This window comes from Centroberyx gerrardi, chromosome 22 (assembly GCF_048128805.1).
Source record: "Centroberyx gerrardi isolate f3 chromosome 22, fCenGer3.hap1.cur.20231027, whole genome shotgun sequence".
NCBI lineage: Eukaryota > Metazoa > Chordata > Actinopteri > Beryciformes > Berycidae > Centroberyx > Centroberyx gerrardi.
The window spans coordinates 16,279,301-16,306,110 of record NC_136018.1 but is presented as its reverse complement, the minus strand read 5'-3'; the positions used below and the strand labels follow the sequence as shown (position 1 = coordinate 16,306,110).

Below are 26,810 nucleotides of genomic sequence, written 5' to 3'. Positions count from 1 at the left end.
AGTATTCCTTTAACAACATATTATACCATAAAACACATTTAACCACATAAAAGATGATATTTTTACATATGATGGGAAATTGCATTATAATCATTTCAAGTAATCCCTCATTTAGTGACAAGAGATAGAGTATTATATAGATAGAGCCACATAGATTTCATTGACTCCCCTACTAACCACAGATTGTTGTGTAATCCTATTGGGCAACAAGTCTTACAATCATCTCTGACAATGACAAGAAATAGCAGGTAGATGATTAGGCAATGTATGTTAAATCTAATCCTGTAGTAAATCTGTCTAAGGCACAAGGTAATCCCCTTTTTGAAGGCTCTACAAGGATTATGCATGTATGTGTGGATGCTGCCTTCGAGAACCATAATTAGGTTGATTTGGGATTCACAAAGATTTAAGAATATCCAACTTCAGGCCTTTTTCACTCCCTGTTTCAGTGCCTGTAGGTATCTTAGACCGAGATCTAGAGGAGTGGTCCTTCATTCACTGCTACTGTTCAAAGCCTGGTGTTCACAGGCCCTGAACTTCAAGTTAATGCCACTCATTAAAAGCTGCTGTGTGCTCTCCAGTCTCTAGTCGCTACTCCACTTAACCATGATTTGGAATATACAATGACTGAAGAGCATCTTCATTCAAATCCCCACCTCCTCCTAATTTGAGACTTCAGGGTCCTTCTTTCAAAATGTCCAGGTGATTCCTCAGTTTATTCAGTCGCCAGTGTGTTATGCTCTCTCTCTCTCTACAACTCAGCAACACAAAATAACAATAATTATCCCAGTTTATACCTGGCATTAAATCCCTGCAGTTAGGACATATAGGGCTTGGATCCACACAGGTGTAAATATGGCCAAGAAGGATTTTTCAAATCTACTTCTATATGTGACTTTGAAAAATGAGTTTTCAGTCCTTTTTCAGAATAATGGGAAATTAATTTTCTAAAGTGAACTTTTGAGGTAAATTGGAAAAATCTGTTTCCAGTCTTTCTTGGGGAGCATTTTGAGTTTTGTCTAAATGTGCGTTGGAGCCCTAACTAGACAATATGAATGTATCTTGTGTCTGTAATTAGCAGAGGTGGGGACTAATTACAGAAACAAGACTTGGACTCCAGTCAGACTCAAGTCACAATTTTAATTGCTTGAGACTTGACTTCTTGACTTGACTTCTGGTGACTTGGGACTTGACTTTGACTTGTACTTTGATGACTTGAAAAGGTTTCTTAAGTCTTGACAAAAGATCTTGTGTCTTGTGTAAATGACTGTTTGAATTTACTGAAGTTGAAACTGATTATAGAAATCAAACTCATGATGCTCTTACCAAGTTTTTATCCTATTAAAACCATATTGCATTGAAAAGTCCTAGATATTTAGTTTTCTTTAAATTGATACCGGAACCTTGATTTGCTCTAACTTGACTTTGTGTTCTACATTTAGACTTAAGACTTGACATTAATGACATGGACTTGACTCAAGACTTAAGACTAACTTGGGACTTGAACAAAGTTGACTTGGTAATGAGATGTTAATGCCAGGTATGAAGTGGTTCCAGACTCAGTTCAGATGCCGTGCTCCCCTGCCGCTCCGTCCTCCGTCCCCTGCAGGTGGCGCTGTGACAGGATGTGTTTGAGAGTGTCCAGCTCCTGTGTGAGCTGTCCTATCCGTATCTGCAGCTTCTGGTTCTCCTCCTGAAGCTGTACGGCCCTCTGCTGGGTCAGCATGATGCGTCTCCGGGCCTTGTCCCGGCTCTTCCTCACGGCGATGTTGTTCCTCTCGCGTCGCTGCCGGTACTCTTGGCTGTCCTTGCTGATGGTCCTCTTGGTCGCCGCGGTGCGCAGGGACAAGGGGGGAGACGGCAGGAGGAAGGGAGAGAAGTCCTGTGGTCAGAATCAGAAAAACATAATTAAGCTTCTGGTGGAGGCAGGGTGGCAGCGGTTCTTAAAGAGGTGCTTGAACAGGCTCCAGGGGGTCAAGAGCAAAATGAGGAATGATTAGGAACTAGGAATTATCCCAATTAGAGAATGTATAATCATTCAGTAGTTTCACATTCATCAGCTAAGCCTATTATCTCCCAGTCTTCCCATATCTTCCCTAGGACAAAATCTTATCAAATGGAGGTCTGTGGCCTAATGTGAGTCATTTGTGTAGATGATACCAAAAGAAGGGAATGAGAAGAGTGGACGTCTGCAGCTTACTGTCCACATCTCTCTCTCTCTCTCTCTCACTCTCTCTCTCACACACACACACACCTGCTGGGCGGTGACGTGGCTCTGGTGGTGGTTTGTGCTCGCTGTGCTCATGGTGTTGCTGAGGCAGGCCGGTGCGTAGGACAGGTACGACAGTCCCATCATCTGCTCGGCCGCTCTGTCTTCACCGCCCCCCCTGACCAAGCCCTGAGACTGGCTGTACGATATCATGTCCATCTGAGCCAGCTGGTTGGCGGATACGGCCGGGCTGGACTGGTTCAGGGTCTGAGGATGGGTTGGTCCCAGGTACGAGCCGCTCCACTCCTGGATGACAGAGGACGCCCTGGAATCAGACATCTGTCGGGGTTCAGAGGCACAATAAGATTTAACTGCAAAGTGCAATGAATGAACAGAAATTTGTCTAACAGAAGACTTGGATACAAGCCAGATGAGACATTTCCCCCCCCCGTCAGGATATAATGCTACTTAAGCTATATATTGTTAATTGGAATCAGACTCACTTCATTTAAGTGTAGCAAATGCAAAAGATGTACAAGATGCTTTTTATAGCACTGGGGCAAAGAAATACTGACAATGTTTAGCTTAACAGTACATACAGACACACACAGGTTTAGTGTAAAACATACTGGGGACAGCAGATTATACATAACACTCTACAGATATACATTCAACATGCATCTTTTTTTTATTACATATACATTATATAGCAGGGTTGCGGCCATTCATGAATTGAATTACGAATGCATGGTAAATTCCAATTAAATTGCTATAATTGAAATTGGAATGACATGTTATGCATCAAATAGCACCTGAAAGGTACCTGTAACATTTTATGATATTCAGTATTGATAATATATAACACTACGTGTAATCTCAGATATGTGGTAAGAAAAAAAAACCATGGACTTTCACAGACTTTCATTGAATTAAATTAATTCCAGTTCAATTCCAGTTCTGTTTCCTGTAGGTTTTTTCAAATTCAAATTCCAATTCCTCAGTTGAATTGGAATTGATGAATTAAGTCATGAATTGACCCTGACCCTGTTATATACAGTATAATATATTATTATAACCTATGAAGGGATAGTTTCACTGAAACGTACATACCATGTGCTTGTAATGTTGCAGGTTTGAACCTAGGCTCATTCCCTCTCTCTTCTTCCAATCTTTTTGTAATCTATCTCCACTGTATTCTGTCTAATAAAGTAGAGATTACATAAAATAACCTCTAAAAAGACTGTTAAGGTTATTTCACATCACTTGTTGATGCGTCTTCATTTCAGTGTAATACAAAGTGCTATGCTTACAGTATAGCTTAAAAGGACTTTCAAACCACATAGCAAATCACTTTCCACTGGGAGTTCCATTATGAATGGCTTGAATTGCCTGATCAATTTTAGATCTATGTCTGATTTATTTATACAGTTTCTCCACATACAAAGAAGTTTGAACTCACTTACCATGACTAATCTTTCCATGCACTACCTACAGACTCTGAGAATAAACTCCAGGTTCCTCTCACTAGTGTCTGACTGGAACTGGTCTGAAGAGAGACAGGTACTCCACTGATCATCACACCATCACTTCCTCCCTCCCTCCCTCCTTCCCTCTCTCTCTCTCTCTCTCTCTCTCTCTCTCTCTCTCTCTCTCCCTCTCCCTCTCTCTCTGTCTATGTCTCTCTCTCACTTTGTCACTCTCATTTGTGCACATATGCACACACAAAACACACACATACAGGAGGGGTAGAGCTAGATAGTAATAGTAAGATAGATAGAGAAGGATGTAATTTGCTGATGATAATAAGCCCCATAGTCACATCAAGTTATATAGGCTACACGCAGTATAAATAATTAAAAGGGAAAAGCCATGGCTGTGACACTTCTGAAAACTATGATCATGACTGTGAATACAGCTGCCTAATGTCTGCTTTTGGGCAAGAACTAGTCATAAGAAAGAGTAATGCTAATTGTCTCGCTACGTGTATAATGTCCCTCTGCGGCTCCCGTACACTACAGTGACATCAAAATGGCTGCCTCTATTGACAACGTGAGTAAAACCTAGATGCTAAATATCTAAAAACGTTTGTTTTAACTCTCCGGAATATATGTTTTCCAACATTGGCCGTTTTCACAATATAAACATTTATTTGGGAAGGTTTAGTGACACGTAAAACGGACAATAGTTGCTTTGTTTTTACGGTAAAAGACTTGCCACTGTAACTGAGGCTAACTAGCTAGCTACCAGCCAGTCCTCAGTGCTATTTCTCTCCATTGCTTGTGTTCTAGTTGTGGCAGACTAGTTTCAGCAAAACGATATGCATTGAATTCGTCAAATGTAATTCCACTTTCTTACAGAATTTAATTGACAGCGATGTGCCCAAAGCTGTGCAGCTGTTGAATAATCTCACAGAACAGGTAAATGAGTAAAATGAAATGTTGACCATTCAGAAAATGGTTCATGTTACTGGTCTCAAATTGCACCCTGTCCCGTTCATCTTGGTGGTCTTGCCTGTGCCTCTTCTCTCAGGTGGCTTCAGTCACAAGTCATGTCCGTGAGCTGCTAAACAAAGTCCAAGATGGGGCGTTTAAGACTTCAAAGGTGAGTCAGGACGTTGTCAAAAACAGTATGTTTAGTGGGGACCAGATCTGTGTCAAATTGACATTGCAAAGGATTCTTAGTTTTTGTTGTAGCCCTCTTGGAGTACTAGGTGGGTGTGGTTTAACACAGAGGGCAATAGCATAAGTGCAATAATGTTTGGACCATTATAGGAAAGTCATTTAATGTCATATTGGTATACCTATCTGAGATGGACAGCTTAAACTGTCACATTCACTTTTAGCATACAAATCTAAATGCTCTCAGTCTTAGTGTCTTTTTATCTGTCTCTCTCTCTCTCTCTCTCTCTCTCTCTCTCTCTCTCTCTCTCTCTCTCTCTCTCTCTCTCTCTCTCTCTCAGGGTTTGTCTTTCTTGGACCTTCGGCATCACCTGCTGCTTTTCTACCTTCAAGACCTCACTCACCTGATCAGCATCAAAACAGAAGGAGGCAAAATAAAGGACAGTGAAGCCTTGAACAGAGTGGTCACCATCAGAACGGTGAGGGACAGCTAATGATAACGTATTTTATTCTCATCTCTCCATCCCTCTCATATCATATCATACACAGCCACTTATTGCCAGACTGAGAATCAACTTCTTGGCCTTTCACTTCAGACACTGCTGCAGTTCTGGATGCAACATGAAAATGAATGAAAATCACTAAAGATTTTTGTCTCTTGATTAAGGTCCTGGAAAAGATGCGGCCCCTAGACCACAAACTGAAGTACCAGATTGATAAACTGGTGCGCACAGCTGTGACTGGCAGCTTAGGTAAGACCATGTGATGATCTGACCATCTGATTTTCAACCTTGTGTTGCCCAGTTTTGATGGTTTTTCCATGTTTAGCATGCTATGAAAAGACTGGATCTGGGTCACATTGGTAAAATTGGTAAAATATCAGACCTGTGTGATTCCTGCCTTCCATGTTCGCAGACTTCAATGTAGAGTAACTATGTTTTTTTTGTTCTTTTAATTACTTTTAGCTGAAAATGACCCACTGCAGCTGCGTCCTAATCCTGAGAATCTCATCAGCAAAGTAAGACCCCATCTTAATACCTTTGGTTATTTTTAGGGCCAAATTTGTTATGTGTGGTGGGGGGGAAATGAATACATTTTTAAAATTTATTGTGCTGTAAAAACTGTAATCCTAAAAAAATCCCATCCCTGGTTTCTTGTAATATATTTATTAGTTTATCTGTTTCAAGACATTTTATTGGTCAGGCTACCACTGATTTTGTTGGTATTAATTAAACATCAATCAAACCTATCAATACTACACAGCCTTTTTCTTCACATTCAGTCAAATTGACAGATTTTGCTTTTTTCTCCTATCAATCCCACAGTTGAGTGAATCAGAGGAGTCAGAGGATGAAGCTGGGAACAAGGCAGCCTCTGAGAGGAAAGGAGCTCCCTCTAGTGGCAGGAAATATGTACCTCCAAAGATTGCCCCGATGCATTATGGTAAAGTCTTTTGTTTAGATAAGTTTTAGTTTCTGTTGTCTGTCATAAAAGTGCTGATCACACCTGCTTATAAGTGATAGAACAAAGAGGGGACATAATGTATACTTTCTTTGTATGAGCATATTGTTTTTGAATTTAATTCTAAGTTTTTTAATAGCATTTTGTAACTTTGTACTGTACAAATGGTCCTGTCATCATGTTTCCTCCAGAAGGCGACATGACGGAAGCAGACAGGAAGAAGGAGCAGGCGGAGCGTCAGCGGCGAGCGGCCCTGCGCAGCTCCGTGATCCAGGAGCTGCGGCAGCAGTACAGCGACGCTCCGGAGGAGGTCAGGGAGCGCCGGGACTTCCAGACCGAGCGGGAGAGCCGCGACGAGCTGCACAGGTTCACGCTTTATTCATACGTGGTGTTTTGTTTTATGGAGACTGGGCAGAAACACTAGAACAAAAACATTGTCAGGATGCAGTTCAAGGCATGTAGGGATTTATATGGATCATATTACAGCACTTTTTTTACTGTATGGGTATCTGATGAGGATATGAAAAGGTGGCATGGGAATATGGAAAAGGTTTGCAGAAGTCATGTAGTCTATTTGGGTTTGTATATACGCATGGTGTGGAGCCACTAACAAAAATACAGGGTCACGTGTGAATAATATGATTTAGTTATTTTTCTTTGTTTGGCATTGCATCTTTTTTCCACATTTTCTGACCGTAGTAATTGAGCAATAATTCTCTTTTCCTCTTCACAGGAAAAAGTATGAGGAGTCCATGATGGTGCGCCTGAACATGCCAAAGAGTCAGAAGAGCGCCAGGAAGAGAGGCATGATGGGAATGTCCGGGCAGCTGAGCGGTATCACACACTTCAGTGACATCACAGCGCTGACGGGCGGCGAGGGCGGACAGGTGAGGGGTCAGAACGAGTGACATCACTCGCTCAGGTTGAAAAATCCTGTTGCTGGTGAAGTTTTGGATTTGATTTGGTCCAGAAGTACAAAAATCTATTATCATCTTTCTCAGTTTGGGTTTGGACTGGAATTTATTTGGAGGTTTGGCTCTAGTAGCGCTTGAATCTCAGGCTGTAGTCAGTCAGGTTTATATTGAATATTATGCTGAATATTGGGCTGCTACCAGGACACATTAGTGCTGAACAGAATCCTCCCATTGTGTTTGTTGAGATCTGTTGTGTTTTTACCGAAATGTTCAGCAGCCAAGTGATCACAAGCGGTTTAACTTGTGGTGACTGTCAGCATGGTGCTGGCTGCTAGGAGGACTGTGTGTTTGGTACCTTGGTGACTCAGTGGTCTGGCACTGAGCTGGCAGTCCTGTGTACCACTGTGCCTACATGGGTTTGGCATGCCATCCCACTCTGCTCTGCTTCCTGTCTCTTTTCACTGTCTGCTGTCATAAAAATTGCTAAAATATTTAAGCGAGCTGCAGTAATTACTGGCCTGCCTCATGCTGATAGTCTGTTCCACTGCTGGCAGACATGGAAAATTCATTCAAGTAAATTCATTTAAAAGGACTTGGAAAATCCATGTGCTATGTTTTGTACCAGACAACATAAAAAGCCACAAAAAGGATATTGCTAACAGGCCCATCTCCATCCGGCATGAATGGGCCCATTGTGGCTTGTTTTTATTTAGATTTTCTTATTAAAGCACAGAGATCACACCCCCTGATCTAGCGGCTAATTCTAACAGTTCCCGCTTGTTCCCGCAGGATGGGGATAACTCGCGTCCCAAGAAGAAGAAGAAACTCATGAAGAAGAAAACCAAAAGGAGAGGTGAGGACATTGCAATATACCACAGTACAAATTAATTTCCTGAAACTTATGCACACACTGGACATCCTGTGTTTCTGATTTTAAATGAAGTGTCATGTGACGCTGAACATACTGCGGTGGCAAAAAGACAAATTTACATAGTTAATTTAAACTGAACGCTTGTAATATATCCAAACAACCACACCAGTATTGACTGAATTCTCCCTTACTGTTACTTTCTGGCATTCATTTTTATAATCACATGTTCACATAATATTTGACTCGGGTCTGCAATGTGCTTTTTCAAATGAAACCAATAACCTATTTACATTTTGCTGACATGCCTATCCACAGGCCTACTGTCGTACCACAGCTATGCCCTAATTACTTAAAACAGGAAAGCAGTAATCAAGAAGAAATCACAGTGGGTTATTATCTGTATTTTAAGTCTTGTGTTTCCTCTTAATGATCTCTCCATTTCCCGTTTCTCTGCAGCTTTCAAGAAACACAGATAGGTCTGAAACACAGTCCAAGGCGGTTAGAAGACCAAGTGACGGCATGAGAGGAGTTCTTCCAACCAAGCAGCCGTCATCCTGTTGGTTTATACTGCAGAAATATTTTACAGAGAGGATTTTATTTTGCAGAATAAAAGCCAGTTGTACCATAGAAATGAAATGTATGAGCTTATGTTTTTCATTCAGTTTGTGGAATAAAAGTCTTGTCAGAGGCCAGATGTCTAGACCATTACTTACACTATTTGTAAATTGTGATAAAATAAAGCCTTTCACATTCAGTTTTCCCTTTCTTTCCCTCTTCCTCGTCTTATCCAAGTTCCTCCCTGGTAGAGGAGTGATGGTGAGGGAGAGGAGGAGAGCAGCGGCAGTTAGTTTTGGACGCAGCCTGTCAGTACCAGGCATCAGCAGGCCGGCCCACAAACCCACACAGTCCTATCAGATCTACACAAAGTGTGTGAGGAGCAGCCAGATGCTGATGCAAGGCCTAATAGAAACCTCATGCTGGATACTGAACAGTAGGCTTTACTGAACAGGCTCTGAGCAAGTGACCACACTGGAAATAATTATTTTAATACTCTCGTGTCACTGTGATTACAGATGTGACATGAGTATAAAGATTTTAATATGCAGACTATTTTGCCACAATTCAGATTGAGGGAGAATTAAAGGAGATGGGCTTATTAGCACTAACTATTGTTATTTTAGGCAGAATTCAAGAAAAAGATGATTTTGCCTTCCCAATTAGTCTACACGTTTTCTCCAAAAATAACTACATCTCAAATAGCCTGCTTGTTTGTCTCATTCTTAGGTATGTTTGGCAATATTTCTATTCAGGAGCTCAACAGGACTTTATTTTGTTAATTATCACCGCCTACTGAATTGGAATTTCCATCCATTTCACAGAATTATGCCATTTCCCACATATTAAATACAGCAGCAGTATGTACTGAAATGTGTGCAGTGTGGTCAGCATGTTGTACATAATGTTATGTATTCTTTAAGGTGGTAGTTAAGAACAAGTTTACTGTGAGGGGTCTAGTCTGTAAAACCCTGAAATGCACCACTGGGCCAGAAGTTGTCAGGAGCAGTCTTGGCCAAATAATATTCAGAAATATTTCAGTTTTGGCCGACTTAGGCTCCAGATGTTAGAGATTTACCACAGAGGGTGATGACTGCCATAAAGTTTAGGCAATCCCAGGAAAGTATTTTGACATCAATTAAGTGTACTTTTCAGTGATTGACAACTTTGCTGACGCCATCTGATTCGTCCCAATGCATTAAGCCCCACACATCTGATACACTAAGTAGGTTAAACAAATGGTATGAATTATGGGCAGATATTACTGGCATTAAGCAGACACTGACGTAACCGGACAGTTTCACTTCTTTAAAAACAAAACTCTAGCATCACGTGCAACAGGAACAACGCTCAGGACAGACTCACACAGACAAAATCTCATTTTTACACAATGTCTTTATTTTTTTTTCTAATTACAGACTCATGGGTTAAAAATAAAAATTAAAAAAAAGCAAAACATTTTTTTTTTTTTGTTGTTGTTCAAACCCACTCCCCCGTTTCAAAAAAAACAAAAACAAAAAAAACAAACCTCTCCACACAAACCCCACCCCTAACCTTTACCCCCCCCTCCCCTTAAAATAAAAGCTCCGGCCCACTCCAGTATTAAATTAATAATCAATGCCGTTAGCCCCTCGGCCTTCCTCCAGACAAGCCGTGACTGCACTGCGCGTAGTCAGAGAAAGGGGGCGCCCTAAGGCCCGAGGCTCACCCCAAAAACACCCCGGTCTCTGGTCCTGCCTTCCTCGCTCTCACGTCAACTTGCCTGCCTGCTTCAGCTCTCTCTCTATATAAATTATGTGTTGGGTTGGTCGATTGTGTTGAGTGCGGTCTGTATTGTAGTGTGTGTCGGCCTGCTGTGTATGTGTACGTGTGTGTGTGTGTGTGTGTGTATCTGCATGTGTACGTGTGTGTGTTTCTTTGTGTGTGTGAGTGAGGTGCGAAACGAGTAAAAGCGTCATCATCAGCGTTTGTTGTTGTAGTAAATGCCCCCCGCGGCGGGCCGGTGGTCGCCCTGCCCCCCGCCCCCGCCCCCCCACACGGACAGGATGGGGTGAGTGTGCATAGCGGGAGCGGAGAGAGAGAGAGAAGCCGCGGAGACAGTGGGGGGGGCCGGCGCCACCTGGGGAGGGGTAGTCAGCCTCCACTGGTCCTGAAACCTGAAACGACAAGAAGTGGTCTAATATACAGAGAGAGGAGGAGGAGGAGGAGGAGGAGGAGGAGGAGGAGGAGGAGGAGGAGGAGGAGGGGGGGGTGGGAGGACAAGGAGCACAGAGGAGGAGGAGGAGGAGGGGGGGTGCAGGAAATAAAAACATTGAGGCCTATCAAGAGGAAAGAAAAAATGAAGGCGGGGGCTCTGGCCAGGCATGGGTGGGTGCTGACAGGTATGGAGTGAACAAAAAAAACAAAAAAAAATTAAAAGTATGCAAAAGCCTGTTACTGTCCAAACAGCAGTGGACACTGAACTAGTGGCATGGGATGACGGGATGAGCCAAAGAGAGGGAAAAGACTAACAAAAAGCAATGAGTTAAAATGTAGGAAGATGGGGCGAAGGCGGGTGGGGAAGCAGAAAACGGCGGACACAAAAAGAGGGAGGAAGGGAGGGGGGATAATGATATACTCCAGTACCACAAACTTAAAAACACACCAACAACATCAACAACAGTCTGGCTAGTGGAAGTTGCACATATGTACGGTACATTTAAAAAAAAAAAAGAGAAAAAAAAAAAAAAATGAACACAACATCCTTTCTTGTTGCTGTCTTTTTCCCTTGTTTTTTGTTTTTTTTTTGTTGTTGCAAGCATATTTTCATTTTTTGGGTGGTTGGTGGAGAGGGGAGGGGGGAGTGGGTGGGCCGTGTTGGTGATGGTGTGAAAGCAGGAGGTCACAGCCAGACCAAAGGAGACACATCTGCAGCCTGAGATACCATCTTCTCTCTCTCTCTCTCTTCCTTCCCCCTCCCCTCTCTCAAACCCCCACCCCGAAAAAACAGAAAGTGTAAAGAAAACACAAAAAAAAAAAAAAAAAAAAAAAATGCCACCATATTCTCCCCCAATGGCCAGCTTATACCTTACCAGGGGTGACCGCATCAACCTCCGCACACGCACGCTCACACACAATCGCACACTGCGGCCAGTCAGTCTCTCTCTCTGTCCAGGAGAAGTTTTTTTTTTCCTTTTTTTTGTCTTTTTTTTTCTCTTCTGGGGGTTTTTCTTCTTTTATTGGGGGGGAAGGGGGAGGATTTTTTTCATTCTTTTTTTTTTTTTTCTTTTAATGGGAACAAAGGGGGGAGAAGGTTGATAGTTAAGGAGTGTTGGGTGGGTGGGGGGGGGTGTATTAGTAAGGGGAATACCACGATGTTGTTCGCCCTCGGCCCCTGGAAAAGAGAGAGAAAAAGAGGGTGAGTTTTTTCTGGTTGGCTTAAGAAGACGGACACCAATTTCCAGGTGTGATATAGTATAGTATAGTAGATAGATATGTGTATGTGTGTGCTTGCGGGCAGAGGAAGGGTCTGCTGAAATTTCAGTCCTTGAGGTAAACTGAGGGGGGAAAAAGTATCAAAATGCATGACAAAATGTTTAGGAGGAAGTGTTCACAAATCACTAGATAGACATTTATACCATCTTAACGGTATTGTGCCTTTGGTCTTACATGGTGTTGCGTTACAACAGTTCAAATCATTCTGAAAGAGTAGGCTGCAGTGCTGAAAGAAGCTGAAAGCAGCTTTGCCAACAGAGGAAAAAATGTGTTTAATTTCCAAATATGAGGATAACGATTAGTGTGTGGGTGTGAGGGGACAGTAAAGGCACTCTCTCTCCCTCTTTCTCTCTCTCTGTCTCTCTCTGCGAGAGCCGCCTCTGGGGTCACTGTGGGGAAAGACCTTGAGGACAAACAGCACCACACATATACCCCCAGCAAGACATGGTGCACACACACACACACACACACACACACACACCTGACAATTTGGGGGACAGGACTCAGGACTGCACCATCATTTGTCTTTATGTACACACACACTCAAAACACTAACTGACACACGCAGAGCCAGGTGGTATCAAAGCACATATTTTCCCCCATTCCCTGGCTCGCTTGCACACACTCACACACACACACACACACACTCACGGCAAGGCATCCAGTGGCAACAAACACAAGAGGTCACACTGGGGCTAAAACCAGCGGTTGGGTAAGCTAGATGCTGAGGTCAGGCTGCAGGAATGAACCCTCGTTTCTGGGAGTGAACGCTGTAAAGGTGAGTCTGAGTTTGAGTGTCCATGTACGTGTGAGGACATAAATCCCCACACAAGCATAGAAGAACCAAACGGTTCTTACACATGAGTACTTGTGTGTGTGTGTGTGTGTGTGTGTGTGTTTTCTGGGTGACAGCCTTGCAGGCTCAAATCAAAATTCAGGCTATCCCCCATGCTTACACAAGGTTGGGAAGATAACAGCTATGTTAATGTCAATAGATGCAATACCAGTGAAAATGCTTTTGCAGCCACAGCCAGATTTCTTTAAAGCAAGTTAACACAAAGATCTTCTTTGTTCTTACAATCAGGCTTTAAGGATTTAAGGCGCTGGACCAGCAGCACTATTTGGCAACACTGTCCATTAGCGCTCATTCAAATTCTGGCAGATGAGGCAGCTTTGCTTTCACCTGAACAGAAAACACTTGCTGTGGGCTAGTTACATCACAATTTCTGCTTATAATACAACAAAGCCCATCTTAACACTGAGATGCATTAGGGAGCATCCTGCCAAGACTGTCACCGCACTATCAAAGCCAAGCCATGTGACATCTTCCCAAGCCCAGGAAGGGTCAACGCAAAGATTTTGAACTGGGCGTGTGTTGGATGTTCTCCCACTACAGGACATGGCACCACTGAGTCATTTGGTTCAGATCTGAGCACGATTCTGTCCTGCACTTTTCTCTGAAGTACACTGGTGATGTAGCGACCAGCCGGCCCTCCTGCTCTCCTGGGTGAGGGGAAGTGATCGATGCCAGTGAAACGGCCCTCTGGTCGCCTATTTAACAAGAATGCTTCTCTGACTGCTATTCTCAGTGGGTGATTTGTTCATATTCAGCGGTGTTAGACAGTGGGCAGATACACTATGTTGTTACAAACACTTTTGCTAAAATATAACAATAATACCCGGGAGAGTGCTTAGTGCGATTATGAGTAAGATCATTACTATCACATTACTGAGGACGAAAAAAAGTTTCAACATTTTGTGAGCTTAGAATGAGTCTATCCGACTTTTTCAACAAAATTCAGTTAAACATATTTCATTATCTTTGAATATTTCTTGCTTTTCCTTTTATTTTATTTTTTTTAAGAAACATTTGGGGTTGAACATTTAAAAAAAAAGATAGAAAGTACCCAACAGCTTTGCCAGATGGGATGTCATATTTTTGATGCTCAATAACTGGGTGGAGCCGCACTCCACCCAGATAAACCTTATAATTCAAAGCTCACAATCTGTCATTTGGCTATGCTATGGGTACTAGCTAACAAGCTAATCTGTAGCTTTCAACTCAAGTGCCAGGTTCCTGGTAAGGAAAAAAAACTAAAATTGTAAATGTCAAGGTATGCTAAATGTCCTCATTCCATTAGGGCCAGCACGCTATCCTTGATCAACACTTTAAAACTCTTGGAGACTTGATTAAATATCAGGTCTGGATCAAAAACTTCTCAGCTTCTCCTCAAGACCAGGGGTGCCTTGTCCTGCAGCTAGGCCAAATCCCAGTGAGTGAATTGGCAGGGTTTGGGTTTCTTGGTATGTGTAGGAGTGGCTGGGGTAAGTACACAGAGTGATTAGAGAGATTCTGACCTTGAGGCTCAGACACTTTCGCACACAAATGAATGAAGAGAGATGTAACCTTTTCTGGTGGCTATTAGAGCGCAGGCTCGCTCAGATGGGAATTCAGTGCAGAAATACTCATTCAATCAACAGCAAGGGCAGAAATTCAACAAGAAATCAAGCAAGATAAAAAGGACTAAATGGAGGTGTGTTTGAATAACTTGACAAACTTCATCGCTGAAGTTGCACCTCTGCTTTCAAGCCCTGCTGCACCATCTTGCTTCAGAAAAATGTTCTTGATTTTTATTGGAACATTAAGTAGTATGCCATAGTTCATGGTCTAAAGGATCCAGATGCTTTGCTGGGCTGATTAAAATCAGAATCTCTCCACTTCAAAAGCTCAGTGCATGTGTGAGGAGGCTGGCATGCTGATCACTGTGCTTGGCACCACACCTCCTCTCTTTCAGTCTCTCAACATCTACACAGAAAAACAGAACATGGCTCCACAGACGGAGCTCCACCATGGAGCTTACTGGGAGTTCCCAGGCTGAGATTCTCCATAGCCTTGCCTTCTCAGTGCCTACAAGTGCCAGCCAGGGCCTGCCAGGGCCTACATGAGGTCTTTGTTGTTCATTTGTCCCCCAACAACATCTTTTGTGATTCTTTTGCCTCTTGTTGTGTACAGAAACAATGTATATAGTTGGGCTCCATTTAAAAATGAACAAACAGTGCCTTTGATCACATGCTGTTAACATTTTAAGTTAGCCGTGACAAGCCCCACTTGACCCTACAGTAGTAACTGGGCTACATTGAAGTCTTACTAAGAGCCCCATTGCGGAGCGCCACAGTGAAGCCCATTGAAATTTCACTCTAATCTGACCAAAGTAATCACGAGAGACCCCGTCTCACTTCACAGACACCCCAGAGAGCCACCAGACTCCCAGTGCACAGCACTCTGATCTCTGCCAGGCTTTACAAACTAAGGGAGCAGGCCTTTGTACAGATTGGAAAAAAACTGCTGTTATGTGGATGCCAATAAGTGCAGACCAGTTGCTTTAGCTATGAATGAAGATCCAATCCATCCCCACTAAACAGTGCATCAGTGTGTGCAACAAGTCCGCTTCTAAATCAAATTCACAAGCAAATTGTCAGTTGCAACAGGTTCTGAACATTCTATGGATGGGATGGAGCATCCGAAACACAACGCTGCACTACAGTGAATCACTGTATATAACATATTCCATCAAATCCTAGTAGTGCCAGTAGCACAGCCCAAACCTCTCGGCCATACAAAATGAATGACGTCCCCCCATGCCGATTCTAAATGGCCTTCCAATGTTTCAAAAAGGAGCAAGAAAAACAAGTGCAGCTACTGGAGCTTTGCACATTACCTTTCTTGTATCACTAAGTTGCAGGAGATTGTGTTGGCACAGACCCAAACAGGGCTCCAGCAGATACAAAGAGTACAGAGTGTATGTACAGCCTGGGAAGACCAAATTGCCGTGCACAGAGTCTGTTTGCCTCCACTGAAATGGTTATACGTGATGCTGCATGCAACGAGCCTTTCAATCGCCAAACTGATTGTGACTGACTGTGATTCATAACCTGGCTACAGGCCATGTGTTTGTGTGTGCATGTGTCTCTGATACACCCTCCTCTAGTCTAGATCTCCAAAAATGAAGTGTTTCGTTCCAAAATGAGGTACCCACTATTTAGAAAGGTACTCATACAGAATTCTGATCAATATTTAAGTCAAATTAATTATGGATATTATATAACCAACATTTTTGAGGATGAGAATCAGCTATATTCTTTAAGCAGTGCCAAGTAAATTTCACAGATTTCAATATCAATATGTAAAGCATTTTGGAATGAAACCGTTCCAAGTGAATTTGACTTTCTCTCCACTGCCAAAACTGACCTTGTTGCACATTATTCTTCTCAACCATCTCCCCACTTCAACTTTTACCTACTCACCTTCTCTTGCCCTTCCATACTTACCTTCTCTATCCTACCCAATCATGAGGTACAAAAAAAGATCTTTTCCACATGTCCACTCTCACCTTTCTACCTGCTCAGAACAAAAGAAACATACTATCCAATCCTTTAAATGTGGCTTCTGACCCACAAGCACTTCCTCCCTATCCCCCATTCTCTCCTTGTCCTACCCATCCTATCCTGTCCCTTCTCTTAGCCAGAAGTAAAAAAACAAGGACTGGACTATAACGTGAACAGACTCAAACACAAGAGATATCATACATTGCACAGTGACAAATGTCACTACACTGGTAAGTGCTTTTATGCTGCGTGAACCAAAACAAAAATGCCACTATGCAATTATTATGGCCCAAAGTCCGAGTTTCCTAATGTTGACATCATTTTCCAGTCCCTGCTTTATTATCCCAGCCCTCTGTTTTCCTGTGAGTTCTCAGCATCATGTGGGGAGAGGACAGTGTTGCCCCTGACTGTCATGGAGGTCCAGAGCTGAAAATGTAACGTGTGTTATGTTGTGGCATGATTTAGCAACGAAAGAAACATCAGTCACACTGCAAAAGTCTCGCTGCAGTGTGTGGTACAGACAACTCATGTCACTCATGATAACACTGTCCACTCCTTGTTTTCCTCCCTAGCTCCATCCCTGTCCTGTCCTATGAAAGAATAAGGAGCAGACGATATTGTCATGTCTGTCAGAACTGGAGGTCTGTGCGATCGCCAATAATCACCCCCGGCTCTGATTGGACATGACAGCGTCGCCTCCTCCTCATTCTTCCTCATTGGTCCTGTCCTCCCCCTCCTCCCGGTGTCAGACAGCGTGTGAGGTGAAGAGTGTGTGAGTGCAGTGTCTTCCCAGGGTGTCAGAAGGTGGGAGGCGTCTCGGCGTCAGCTCACCTGAAGGCCCGTCCTCTGCCCCTGGGTGGCGTGTAGCCGCTGTAGTAGCGTGCGCGCGATGATGAGAAGTTTCCTCCCCGTGAGCGGAAGCGGGCCCGGGGAAACCCGCGGTCTGTGGTGCTGATGCCTGGTCTGTTTGTTCTCTTAGCGCCCACCTAAAGAGAAGGGATGGAGAGAGGGACGGTTACACAATCGAACAGAGTGTTGTGGCTCTCCTCTTTCTAGTGTTCACAGATTAAAAGAAAACTCTTATGGCCTTGGGACAGATCTAGGCTTGATTTTTCTTTGAACAAATTTTCAGTGTGAGTGTTAAATAAATGTCATGCCCAGATTCAAAAAGATTTTTCCTTTCAGTTTGAGAATTATGTTTCAGCTTTCCGTGGCAGATGTTAGACCAGAATATGCAGGTTTTCATTCCAACCAAACACTACATCAGCTGATTTCACAGCACAACTGCAACCAGAGAGAGAAAATAATAATTTACATGAGCTGCTATAATGTCTGGTTGGAATGAAAACCTATGTTCACGCAAGTTCAGTCAAGTCATACCAACATCACCAATATTTAGCCACGGAAAATATGAATTTAAAGAATACAGGGAAAACCATGACATGCTTCTTTGGCAAAGCCATTGCCTTTTACTATAAAGTGAAGTATTGCTGTTGATTTACGTAGATTTGACCAAGAATTATGAAAATTCAGCTTTGGCAGCTTCAGCAATGGCTAAATTTAGGTAGCACGGTGCTTCCTCTGTAATCGTTCTGTTGCAGTGGTGCTTGGGATTATTTTTGGTTTTGGTTCCACATCATTTGGTAAATGTGGCAAGTATTCCGATTTGGATAATTTACCATGATAAAACCACTTTTTTCTAATCACTAGGTTTATCCTTGTTTGGGGATTGTTTAAAAAAGGGAAATTGAACCACATTTAACTTTCGCTCATTTCCCATTTTCTCTTGCAATGTAGGGTTGTCGCGGTGGGCGGTGTTACCGGTGGCATTCGGTTTTGGAGTCCACACCGGTGGCATTAGCCCCACACCGGGAATACCGTTATTTTGTATTTTGTAAAATAAAAGCACATATTCAGAGCTTCCATGTTCAAGTTGGGCTACAAAATGATAAATGGACATACTACCAACATACTGATCACTAAATCTGATCACTAATATGACAGATTAGGATGAGTAGGATTAATTATTTGTCCTTACCTAGTGACAGCAATGTGTCCAGTACAATCCAAATGATCACACCGAGAAGCGTCGCTAGAAACGTGTCGCCACCAAAACCATTGTTTTCCTATGGTAAGGCGCGTGCTCTTCTCTTGCGACACGCGTCACGTTTTTCTGGCGGTTTTTAGGCGCACATAAAAGTTAAAATATTTTAAATTTTTCAGCGCAAGGCGCGGAGTCGCACCGCTCGTCAATGTCACATTTGGGCCAGGCAACCAATCAAATCAAGCAGAAGGCGGGCTTTCCTTCCTGTTTTGATGTGGTTTGATGTGGTGGGAACGGTGGGACAGAGGAAAACACAGATGAAACGCTGATATTAGCGGTCTTTAACCCGGTCGCACACGCAGCCCTGCTCCACAGGCCATCAAGCTGTTTTGCCCGACGCAGTCTGCCTAGGCGTTTTTGAAGCGGATGCGCCTGTAGCGACGCTTCTCGGTGTGATCGCCCCTTAAAGAAGGGCAATATGCCAGAATCTGCACTGCACTCACATTAACTACCTGAGTGTTGAGCAGTGTTATAAATCGCTGATTAAAAAGTGTTACGTTTACAAATGCCGTTAACATGAGTTTGGAGAGGAATTATATGTTTCACTTTCATTGTAGTGACGCTGACTTTGATAGCGCTTTGACCCTCTAGTGGCGACAGGCGGTATAACCGGTGTGACCGGTGTTGAGGAGGGAAACGACACCGTGACAACTCTATTGCAATGGTGGCATTTTCTTGCCGTGTTGATCCACCACTGTTGAATGACTTGGGGGGGGCTAACGCTAGTGTGGGAACTACCACATTACAGTCTACTTAACGGAGAAAAAGACTCAATCACTTGCTGAACTTCTCTTACCTTTATCTGCCTTCCTCTGAACAGGGACTCGTCCAAAGCCATGGCCGTCCTGACAGACTCCTTGTCAGCAAACTCAATATAGGCAAACCTAGAAAAAGACAAGGTCACTTGTAATCAATGATCAATCAACTACAGAAATAATCAGCTGCAGTCTGAACTCACTTGAACCCAATGTGGGGAAACATGCAAAACGGACAACACAAACTGCTCATGACATAATTACCAAACCAATTAGAGGGATAGTCAGGCGCAATATAAATGTATTGGTACTCAAATGCAAACACAGACAGCCAATATGTTTGAGTCAAAACAAAAGAGCAGCACGGTTCCCTGTTTTCATTAATTATGTACATAATACATCATTCATGTATTTTGATTGCATGGCCTTCATTTAATGTCACAATGATCAAGAACGGCGCCCTACTCAGATAATCAACGGTTGTAAAAGGAAACCTGTTCTCCTACAACTTTTGCTGAACATTTAGACTAATCACTCACTACAAATAAAAGCTGATGAGATGAAGAGAAAAAGAACAATGCGTCCCAGACGTCATCAACACACAGGGATTTCTGTGTGCGTGGGTAGCTATTGTATCTTGAGTAAGCCAAGGCCATTTGAAGAATGAGGTGGGACTAGTTTATGGAATGGCAATGTAGTCTATTCTGTATCAACTCCCATTTTACACATGCAGATGAAAACATAGAAAGTAAGACTTAATGTTAGAGCCGAAATAGATTTTTTGTTATTGTGAGTATGTAAATATGTAAATGTATTTAATCTAGTTATATTGTTTGCATGCAGACATTATATGGGTCAAATTATTTAAGTATCGTTTATTTTGTTACATTTTTTATTGTATGACATAGCACTGTGGATAGGTAGAGCCATAGGTGCTGTTTGATGGCTGCTAGACGGCCCCTTTAATACAGGTGCGGTCCTCCGTTTGTGTGTGGCAAGCGGGAGAGCAAACAGTTTTTTGACCGCAGTGAAATGTTTTGAATGTTTTTGTTTTGAAAGGCTAAACGCCAACAAATATAATTGAAGAAGAATATTTCGTTAGGTAAAAACATGTTGTGAATTTCGGAAGAGATTACATCTATCTTTTTTCAATAAATTTTGACTTTTTTGGACTTTACAACGCTTTGGAGTTATTGGAAATGTATGGATCACGCGGGTCGGAAACAATCCTACGCCGCCACCACTGGAATCTAATTCTACACTTAAAATATGCTATGGCAGAATTGTCAACTCAGGGATCCCTTTGTTTCCTCTTTTCTTTGTTTACAGAGGGAGAGGAAATAAACTTAACACTAGACCTGCGCCGTTACAACAGATAAAGAAGACAGCGTCATCAGTATTTACACTCCATATCCATCTATCCACAACGAAAAGTGTCATTTCTCCTGTGTGTTTGCCACACAAGCTGGTTGACAGCCTCCCATCCATTCATCCACCCACAGCATGGAGAACAAGGTGTTATATCTGTCTTTACCCCTTGGGATGCCCTGTGAATTTGTCACACAGGATGGTGACTCTGTTGACGGAACCGCAGCCGTGGAAGTGAGCCTCCAGCTCCTCTGCCGTGGCTCCATAGTCCACCTGACGACAGAGAGGGAAACAGTCAGAGGCAGGAGTGCACACATACACAACCAGGAGCATGTACACTTAGTTCTAGATCAAATGTATGTTATTTCAGTATAATAGCATGTTTGAGATTAGTTTGCACACATTGTGATAAAGCTTAGAAAGGGGATGTGTCAGGGTGGCTCACTTGGGTATTAGTGTTGCATTTTGATAGAGATCCACACAAACAACTGACAACAACAAAAGGCTGATGCATTGACACAGACATTGGGAAGATTGCCATGTCATCTAATGTGGCATAAAACATAGCTTGTAGTTCCATATAATCTACACAAATGACAGTCAATTGCTGGGTTTTTATTCAATTTCTTTATGTCAATTATAATGCACTGAATTAAAGGATTGAAGGATCAAGTTTTCTTAATATAGAGTATTTATGCTCTTTGGATTCTAAAAATGTTATTTTTTATAAAGAAATTATGTGATAGACAGCTATGGAAACATTTGTGAAATACATAATGATACAGTCAGTGCAAAAGTTCAATTTTTCTTATGAATGGATTTTCTAATGTAGTCATATTCTATGTTCAGGAGGGCTATTGATTCATTCAAGCAAGCTGATGGAAATGGTTTGGTTTTATTTTTTGTAACACTTCAAAAGTTTGCTTAAAACTTGCTTGACAGTTGGATGGAAACGCAAGAACAGTCAGTGGTAAACAGGAAAGTAAACGGGCACAACAACAAAGGGGCAAGAAATAATAGGATAGGATAAAACAAAAAAAAAGAAAAAAATATACTTTATAACAATGTTTATGAGACGGGGAAGTGGCTTACGTTTCCGACGTAAATAGATCTGCCATCTGCTTCCATCTTTTCCTCAATGGACATGATGACGGGGCCGGCTAATATGAGAGAGAGATAAACAAAATACACACATCCACGTGAGCGACAAGACCTTTTCATTATAATAAATCAAAAATAGTTAATAGCCTGGTTTCTTAAACTATGGGCTGTTATACAAAGTGGGTCTTCATCTGGTGAGTCCCTCACATGACACAAAGACACGTGGTTTAATGAGAGTGGGTCCAAAGACGAGACTAAAACCCATTTGAGCCCTGGGCAGGGAAAGGTTAAAGACCCTGGCTTTTAATCAGCTGGTTTAGGGATATATGGATCTGGATCCGAGTCAAATTATGGAAAAATTATGCCTGGAACTTGGCCAGGTTGACAGAACTTCATAGCAGGTTTATTGGCCATTTCTTGTGTATTGCACACTTCTTTCCATTCACATTTTTTTCTTTCTCTCTCACACACAAATCATATTGTAATTTTTGCTGAACATTACCAATGTTTTTTGCTTAATAAAAACCCATTACCTCCAATTTTTTGCTGAATACCTCAGTCTGAATAAAGTTGATTTTTTAAAGGTGATTTTCTTTGACAAACGACTTGATTTGGAGGCGGGGAGTACTCTGTGCCAGAATGTCTTTTTTATTAATGAGTCTGAAACACTGTTCCTCCCAATAACACACTGCAGCCTCTTGCTGTATTGCAATTTCTATCTTGTTTCAATTAATTGTGCAGCTTTAACACACGTGGTTTACGATCCCAATTCAAACAATAATTCTTGAATTAGTCGACTTTAAAAAAACAACTTTCTACTCTCGACACGCCTATACTACTGCTGGGTATTAACAAGGAACTCATGACACGATTTTGATAAAGTGGGTAAGGATATGATTTGATTTCAATACAAAAAGAAATCTGCTCTTCTGTAGCTGTAAAATAACAGGGGTTATAAGTAGCCTACTAACAGCAGGATTTGTAGAATAGATTCAGAACTGGAATTTTTTTTAATAAAAATGGAAAGGAAAATAAATAAATAAAACCACAATGTATTGGTGTGTCAATTTTTCACTCAGCCCTCACCAAACCACCTAACTTTGGATCAACTGATAACCAAGTATGGATTATATTACTTTTATTGTACAATATAAAGTTAGACTATTAATTTTTCTGTGTGAAGGCAAAGGCAGATGATCAAATCGCTCTGCTTTGATCTCTTGATGTGTTACACGTGGCTCTCAGAACCACTTTTTAATGTTGGGGAGAAACTCTGATACTTCATTTTAGCCTGGCACCAGCCCAATACTTAGTCACCGAGGGAGGGCATCCCTCGCTTTACACAGTCTGCTTCAACACAGACAGACAGTCAGCCAGACAGACCCACACACAAACACACAAACCTGGCGGGGGGCTGAGATTCATCTGTTTCTCCACCTCGTTCTGTAGCTCCTTCAGCTTCTCCGCTTCTTCCTCCATCTCTCTCACCCGGGCTTTGATTGCCTCCAGCTCCTGCAGAACAGACGCAAATTCCAATGCACAGTTGTCAGTATATATGCTTACACAGACTCGGTCCAACACACATAAACACAAACATTGGTATACTTCAACCGACTACAACAGTTACCTAACCATAATCCGCACCAGTACACGCTGAACCTTGCACTGAGTGATATTCTAACCCCTGGCCCAAACACTCTCCAACGGTCCCTTTTCAAAAGACCGACCAAAATGTCCACACCCCTCAACTGTCATCACAAGTGTAATAAGCACACACACAAGCAAGAGTTGAGACAATCTGCAGAAAGCAACTATCAACCCAAAACTGCAATGAATGAATCTGACAAAAAAATGAAATCCTGTTCACACAAACTACCAAACCTAGAGATGAAAATTTAATGAATGGCCTTTCTCATAAGCGAGTGACACAGTATCACTCTAAGAAGATGGCACTGCAGCCTATGCTGACCCTGTATGCATGTGTTGCACTGACTGCCTGTCTACCGGTGTCGAGTGAAAGGCAGCGTCACACATGACCTCAATCTTGAAGGATGGGAAATGTGCGTTTGGGCTGTTAGTTTCTGCCCAAACTGCAAATCCAAAACTCTACATTAGTTTCATCTAAAAATTTATTAATTTTACACTGCCTTGCTCGTCTAGCCTTTTTTTTTTTTAACCAATGTTTCCACCCCCAACATAAATCTGGTAGTAGAGAACACCTAGAGCTTGAAATTTGCCCCCAAGGCCAAGAAAAAGGGGGAAAAGAGGGGGGGCACCCCAGTGGCTCTGCAAGCAAGATACATAACAGGTACATGAAACATCGTGGATTCCAATCAAGTTTGACATTTGCATGACAACCACGCTCTTCACTCATATTTCCTGTCCGTATCCTATCTAGAGAAGAGAAATGCCATAAAAACAATGACAAGGCATCATCAAATTTTACTCATCTCCAATAAACAAATAAATATAAAGCCAAAATAGCCACAGTATGACAGGATAAACATTCAAATAAAAGCCATTTTGGAACAGGGTCTTGGAACAGACTCTGATCGGGCCGAGGTCAGAACAAAAACTGAAATCCTCAAACCACCGCTGCCAAAAGCTAAAAATTCCTCTGGTGAACACAGTGATGGCCGAGTCCTCACAGTGGAGCGGCTCTCCTGTCTGACAGTGGTGCACTGCAGCACAGTGGGAGTCACTCCAGCTCCATCCAGGGCTGCTGCCGACACTGACAGGATTTGTTTTTAGAAGCCCGTCCCAGCACACGGCTGGGTGCAGTGGGCTGGCACAGAACATGTTCGATTCACAAAAGTCAGGTACAGCTTCCCCCCCCCCCCCTTCACCACCCCATCCAGGCACGTAAAAAGTCCTCCCAGGCCACTGGATTAAACCTGCTCAGTGACACACAGCACATGATGATAACGACAATGTGGCCCCATCATAACACAGTCTTCCTATATTGACGAGCCCTATAATCTGATATTTCAAACAAGCCTTCAGCTACAGATCTCATGCGTGCGTTTCAATAACAGGGAGGAGGATATCAATCCACATTCATATCAGTATATAGCGTGTTGCATATAGCTGACCAGCTCTGACACGTTGTGGCTAATATTTTTGTCGCATATTCAGTGCAAGCTCTTTCACTCCCCTCCCTTCTCTCGTTCTCCTTGCTCCAGCAAAACACTGAAGGATGCAAACCCAGCCCCTCAAATACCGCAACCCCCTGCTTCTGCGTTCTATGCTCTCACTGGCCGACTGTGCCACAGCCTTAAAACCCACCTGGACAGGCTGCCAAGCCGATACTAGAGCATATGCACAAATGTAAAGGGGATGAAAATTGGAAATAGTCCAACTAGCGCCATTTGCACCTTCGACCATCTAACCAGACGAAGCGCATCCGATGTCCCGACGATATTTGATCCCAGATGCTGTGGCACGTCGTCCAAAATACATGATAAGGATGGTCAGTCAGGTGCACGTCTGCCATCTCCACCCTAGCTTTGTTAAAGTCAGCTAACTTGCTAACCAGCGTGCCAGTCAGAGCCATTTCATCATCAATGGAACTTATAAGGCTAACATCCAGCTAGCAAGCTAATAGTGGTTAGCCACTGTAAAAGAACAAATGCCGCATTTCATCTTGTGGCTAGCGATTTAAACCGCGGTCAGCAGGTCTGGTGGTCATGTTAGCTACAACGCTTGATGCTAGTGCGTTAGCTAAGCTAGCCTGCTACCGCTTGATCAATTACATGTGCACACACCGGCGCTTGAAATGCAGCAGCTGTCAGCATATGGCGATGGTGAAGAAAATAAAAGGCGTGTTTACCGTTAGCAGGTCGCCTTCTCAGCAGGTAGACTCGCACTGCGGCGGCTAATGGCGGCGGCCTGTCCTACCCTCGCCCCTGACTGTCTCCTACATCTCCGTCTCGCATTTTTGCGACGAGGATTTTCCCCCCACCAGGTCGAACTGCTCTCTGGCGCAGAGAAACTGGCACCACTGTTGCACCAAGATGGCTACCGGTACCACGCATGTCACCACCCATTTCTACTGCACTGCGTGAACCACAATGGCGGTTAATATCGACATGGCGATAGCAGTAACGCACACGGCATGTGACACAAGATTTGTAAAAGAAAACTAAACAAAAAGGGGGGCTTCACACACCAAGAACTTGTACTTGACCAAACGTATACGGTGAGAGGTTTTCATGTGGCTCTCACAGCTGAAACAATGCCCTTCACTTACCGGGTCTTCAATCGCGGCCTCTCCCTCTTCTAATCCTGGTTCCTCGTCACCGACACCCGGGTCTTCTAGCTCGGGATGGCCGGGGTCTGAATCTAGTAGGGATTCCTCCGCCAGTCCGTTACCGAACTCCGCCATCGCCCTGTTCCCTCTGTACCGACGCGCCTCGTGGCTAAACCGACGTTGCAGGCCCCTACTCACGCAAGGGGTAGAGTGAGTGGGGCGAAAGAAAAAAACGGCGGAAAACGCCGCTTAGGAAAGTTAAAATGTGAAATAAAATGCCAGCTTCCTTCCCAGCTACTACTCAAACAGCATTCCACGGTACACAAGGACTACCGTTTCACTCGCCGTCCCGGGTTAATGGTCCTGATTTACGGCAGAGAACCTAGTTTATTTACTTGAATATGTGTATAAAAGGCGAGGACTCTACGCGAGAACGGCGTCCCTTCAGTTCAGAAATGGAAGCCGGGGGCGGAGTCATGTATCACTGCAGGCGTAAACTCTCAATCCTATTTGTCAGTGGAAGATTCTAGACAAACCTCATTTGTGTCTCCTGGGTTCCCATTGGATAATCGAGCAGGACATTCCGGTTCCAGACTCGCATATGTGCCTTTAATTCGATTACATTTCTGCCAATCACTTATCTGTTAGTCATAAAGACTGGCTAACCCATTTGTTCAGCAAATTAATTCGAAGCACATTACAGTCGGTGTCATATAAATTGTCTTGCTCAGTGCGACCTTGGTGA

The 26,810-nt window shown here is 43.0% G+C and overlaps 3 protein-coding genes across 6 annotated transcripts; 1 reads left to right on the top strand and 2 right to left on the bottom strand.

The window, feature by feature from the left end:
• Positions 1-24: 24 nt before the first annotated feature.
• Positions 25-3,740, bottom strand: cebp1 (CCAAT/enhancer binding protein (C/EBP) 1). 2 transcript variants are annotated; one of them, XM_071908879.2, is made up of 4 exons: positions 3,673-3,739; positions 3,320-3,409; positions 2,255-2,548; positions 25-1,882 (listed from the first exon to the last, which is right to left on the bottom strand). In XM_071908879.2, exons 1-4 carry the CDS (start codon positions 3,688-3,690, stop codon positions 1,565-1,567), a joined length of 720 nt encoding a protein of 239 aa, XP_071764980.1. In that variant the 5' UTR covers positions 3,691-3,739; the 3' UTR covers positions 25-1,564. The 2 variants fall into 2 exon arrangements, with proteins under 2 accessions (XP_071764980.1, XP_071764981.1); XM_071908880.2 differs by lacking the exon at positions 3,320-3,409 and having other exon boundaries at positions 3,673-3,740.
• A 493-nt stretch (positions 3,741-4,233) lies between these two features.
• ngdn (neuroguidin, EIF4E binding protein) lies at positions 4,234-8,761 on the top strand. The gene is made up of 11 exons (XM_071908855.2): positions 4,234-4,258; positions 4,567-4,626; positions 4,739-4,810; positions 5,169-5,306; positions 5,495-5,579; positions 5,793-5,845; positions 6,153-6,270; positions 6,480-6,654; positions 7,022-7,175; positions 7,992-8,055; positions 8,530-8,761. The coding sequence occupies exons 1-11, from the start codon at positions 4,238-4,240 to the stop codon at positions 8,547-8,549; spliced, it is 960 nt and encodes a 319-aa protein (XP_071764956.2). The 5' UTR covers positions 4,234-4,237; the 3' UTR covers positions 8,550-8,761.
• A 1,244-nt stretch (positions 8,762-10,005) lies between these two features.
• Positions 10,006-26,514, bottom strand: pabpn1 (poly(A) binding protein, nuclear 1). 3 transcript variants are annotated; one of them, XM_071908856.2, is made up of 7 exons: positions 26,066-26,514; positions 23,220-23,328; positions 21,808-21,875; positions 20,882-20,988; positions 19,389-19,476; positions 17,320-17,474; positions 10,006-10,784 (listed from the first exon to the last, which is right to left on the bottom strand). In XM_071908856.2, exons 1-7 carry the CDS (start codon positions 26,198-26,200, stop codon positions 10,589-10,591), a joined length of 858 nt encoding a protein of 285 aa, XP_071764957.1. In that variant the 5' UTR covers positions 26,201-26,514; the 3' UTR covers positions 10,006-10,588. The 3 variants fall into 3 exon arrangements, with proteins under 3 accessions (XP_071764957.1, XP_078147514.1, XP_071764958.1); XM_078291388.1 differs by lacking the exon at positions 26,066-26,514 and adding an exon at positions 25,646-25,771; XM_071908857.2 differs by lacking the exon at positions 10,006-10,784 and adding an exon at positions 11,027-12,001.
• Positions 26,515-26,810: the final 296 nt, after the last annotated feature.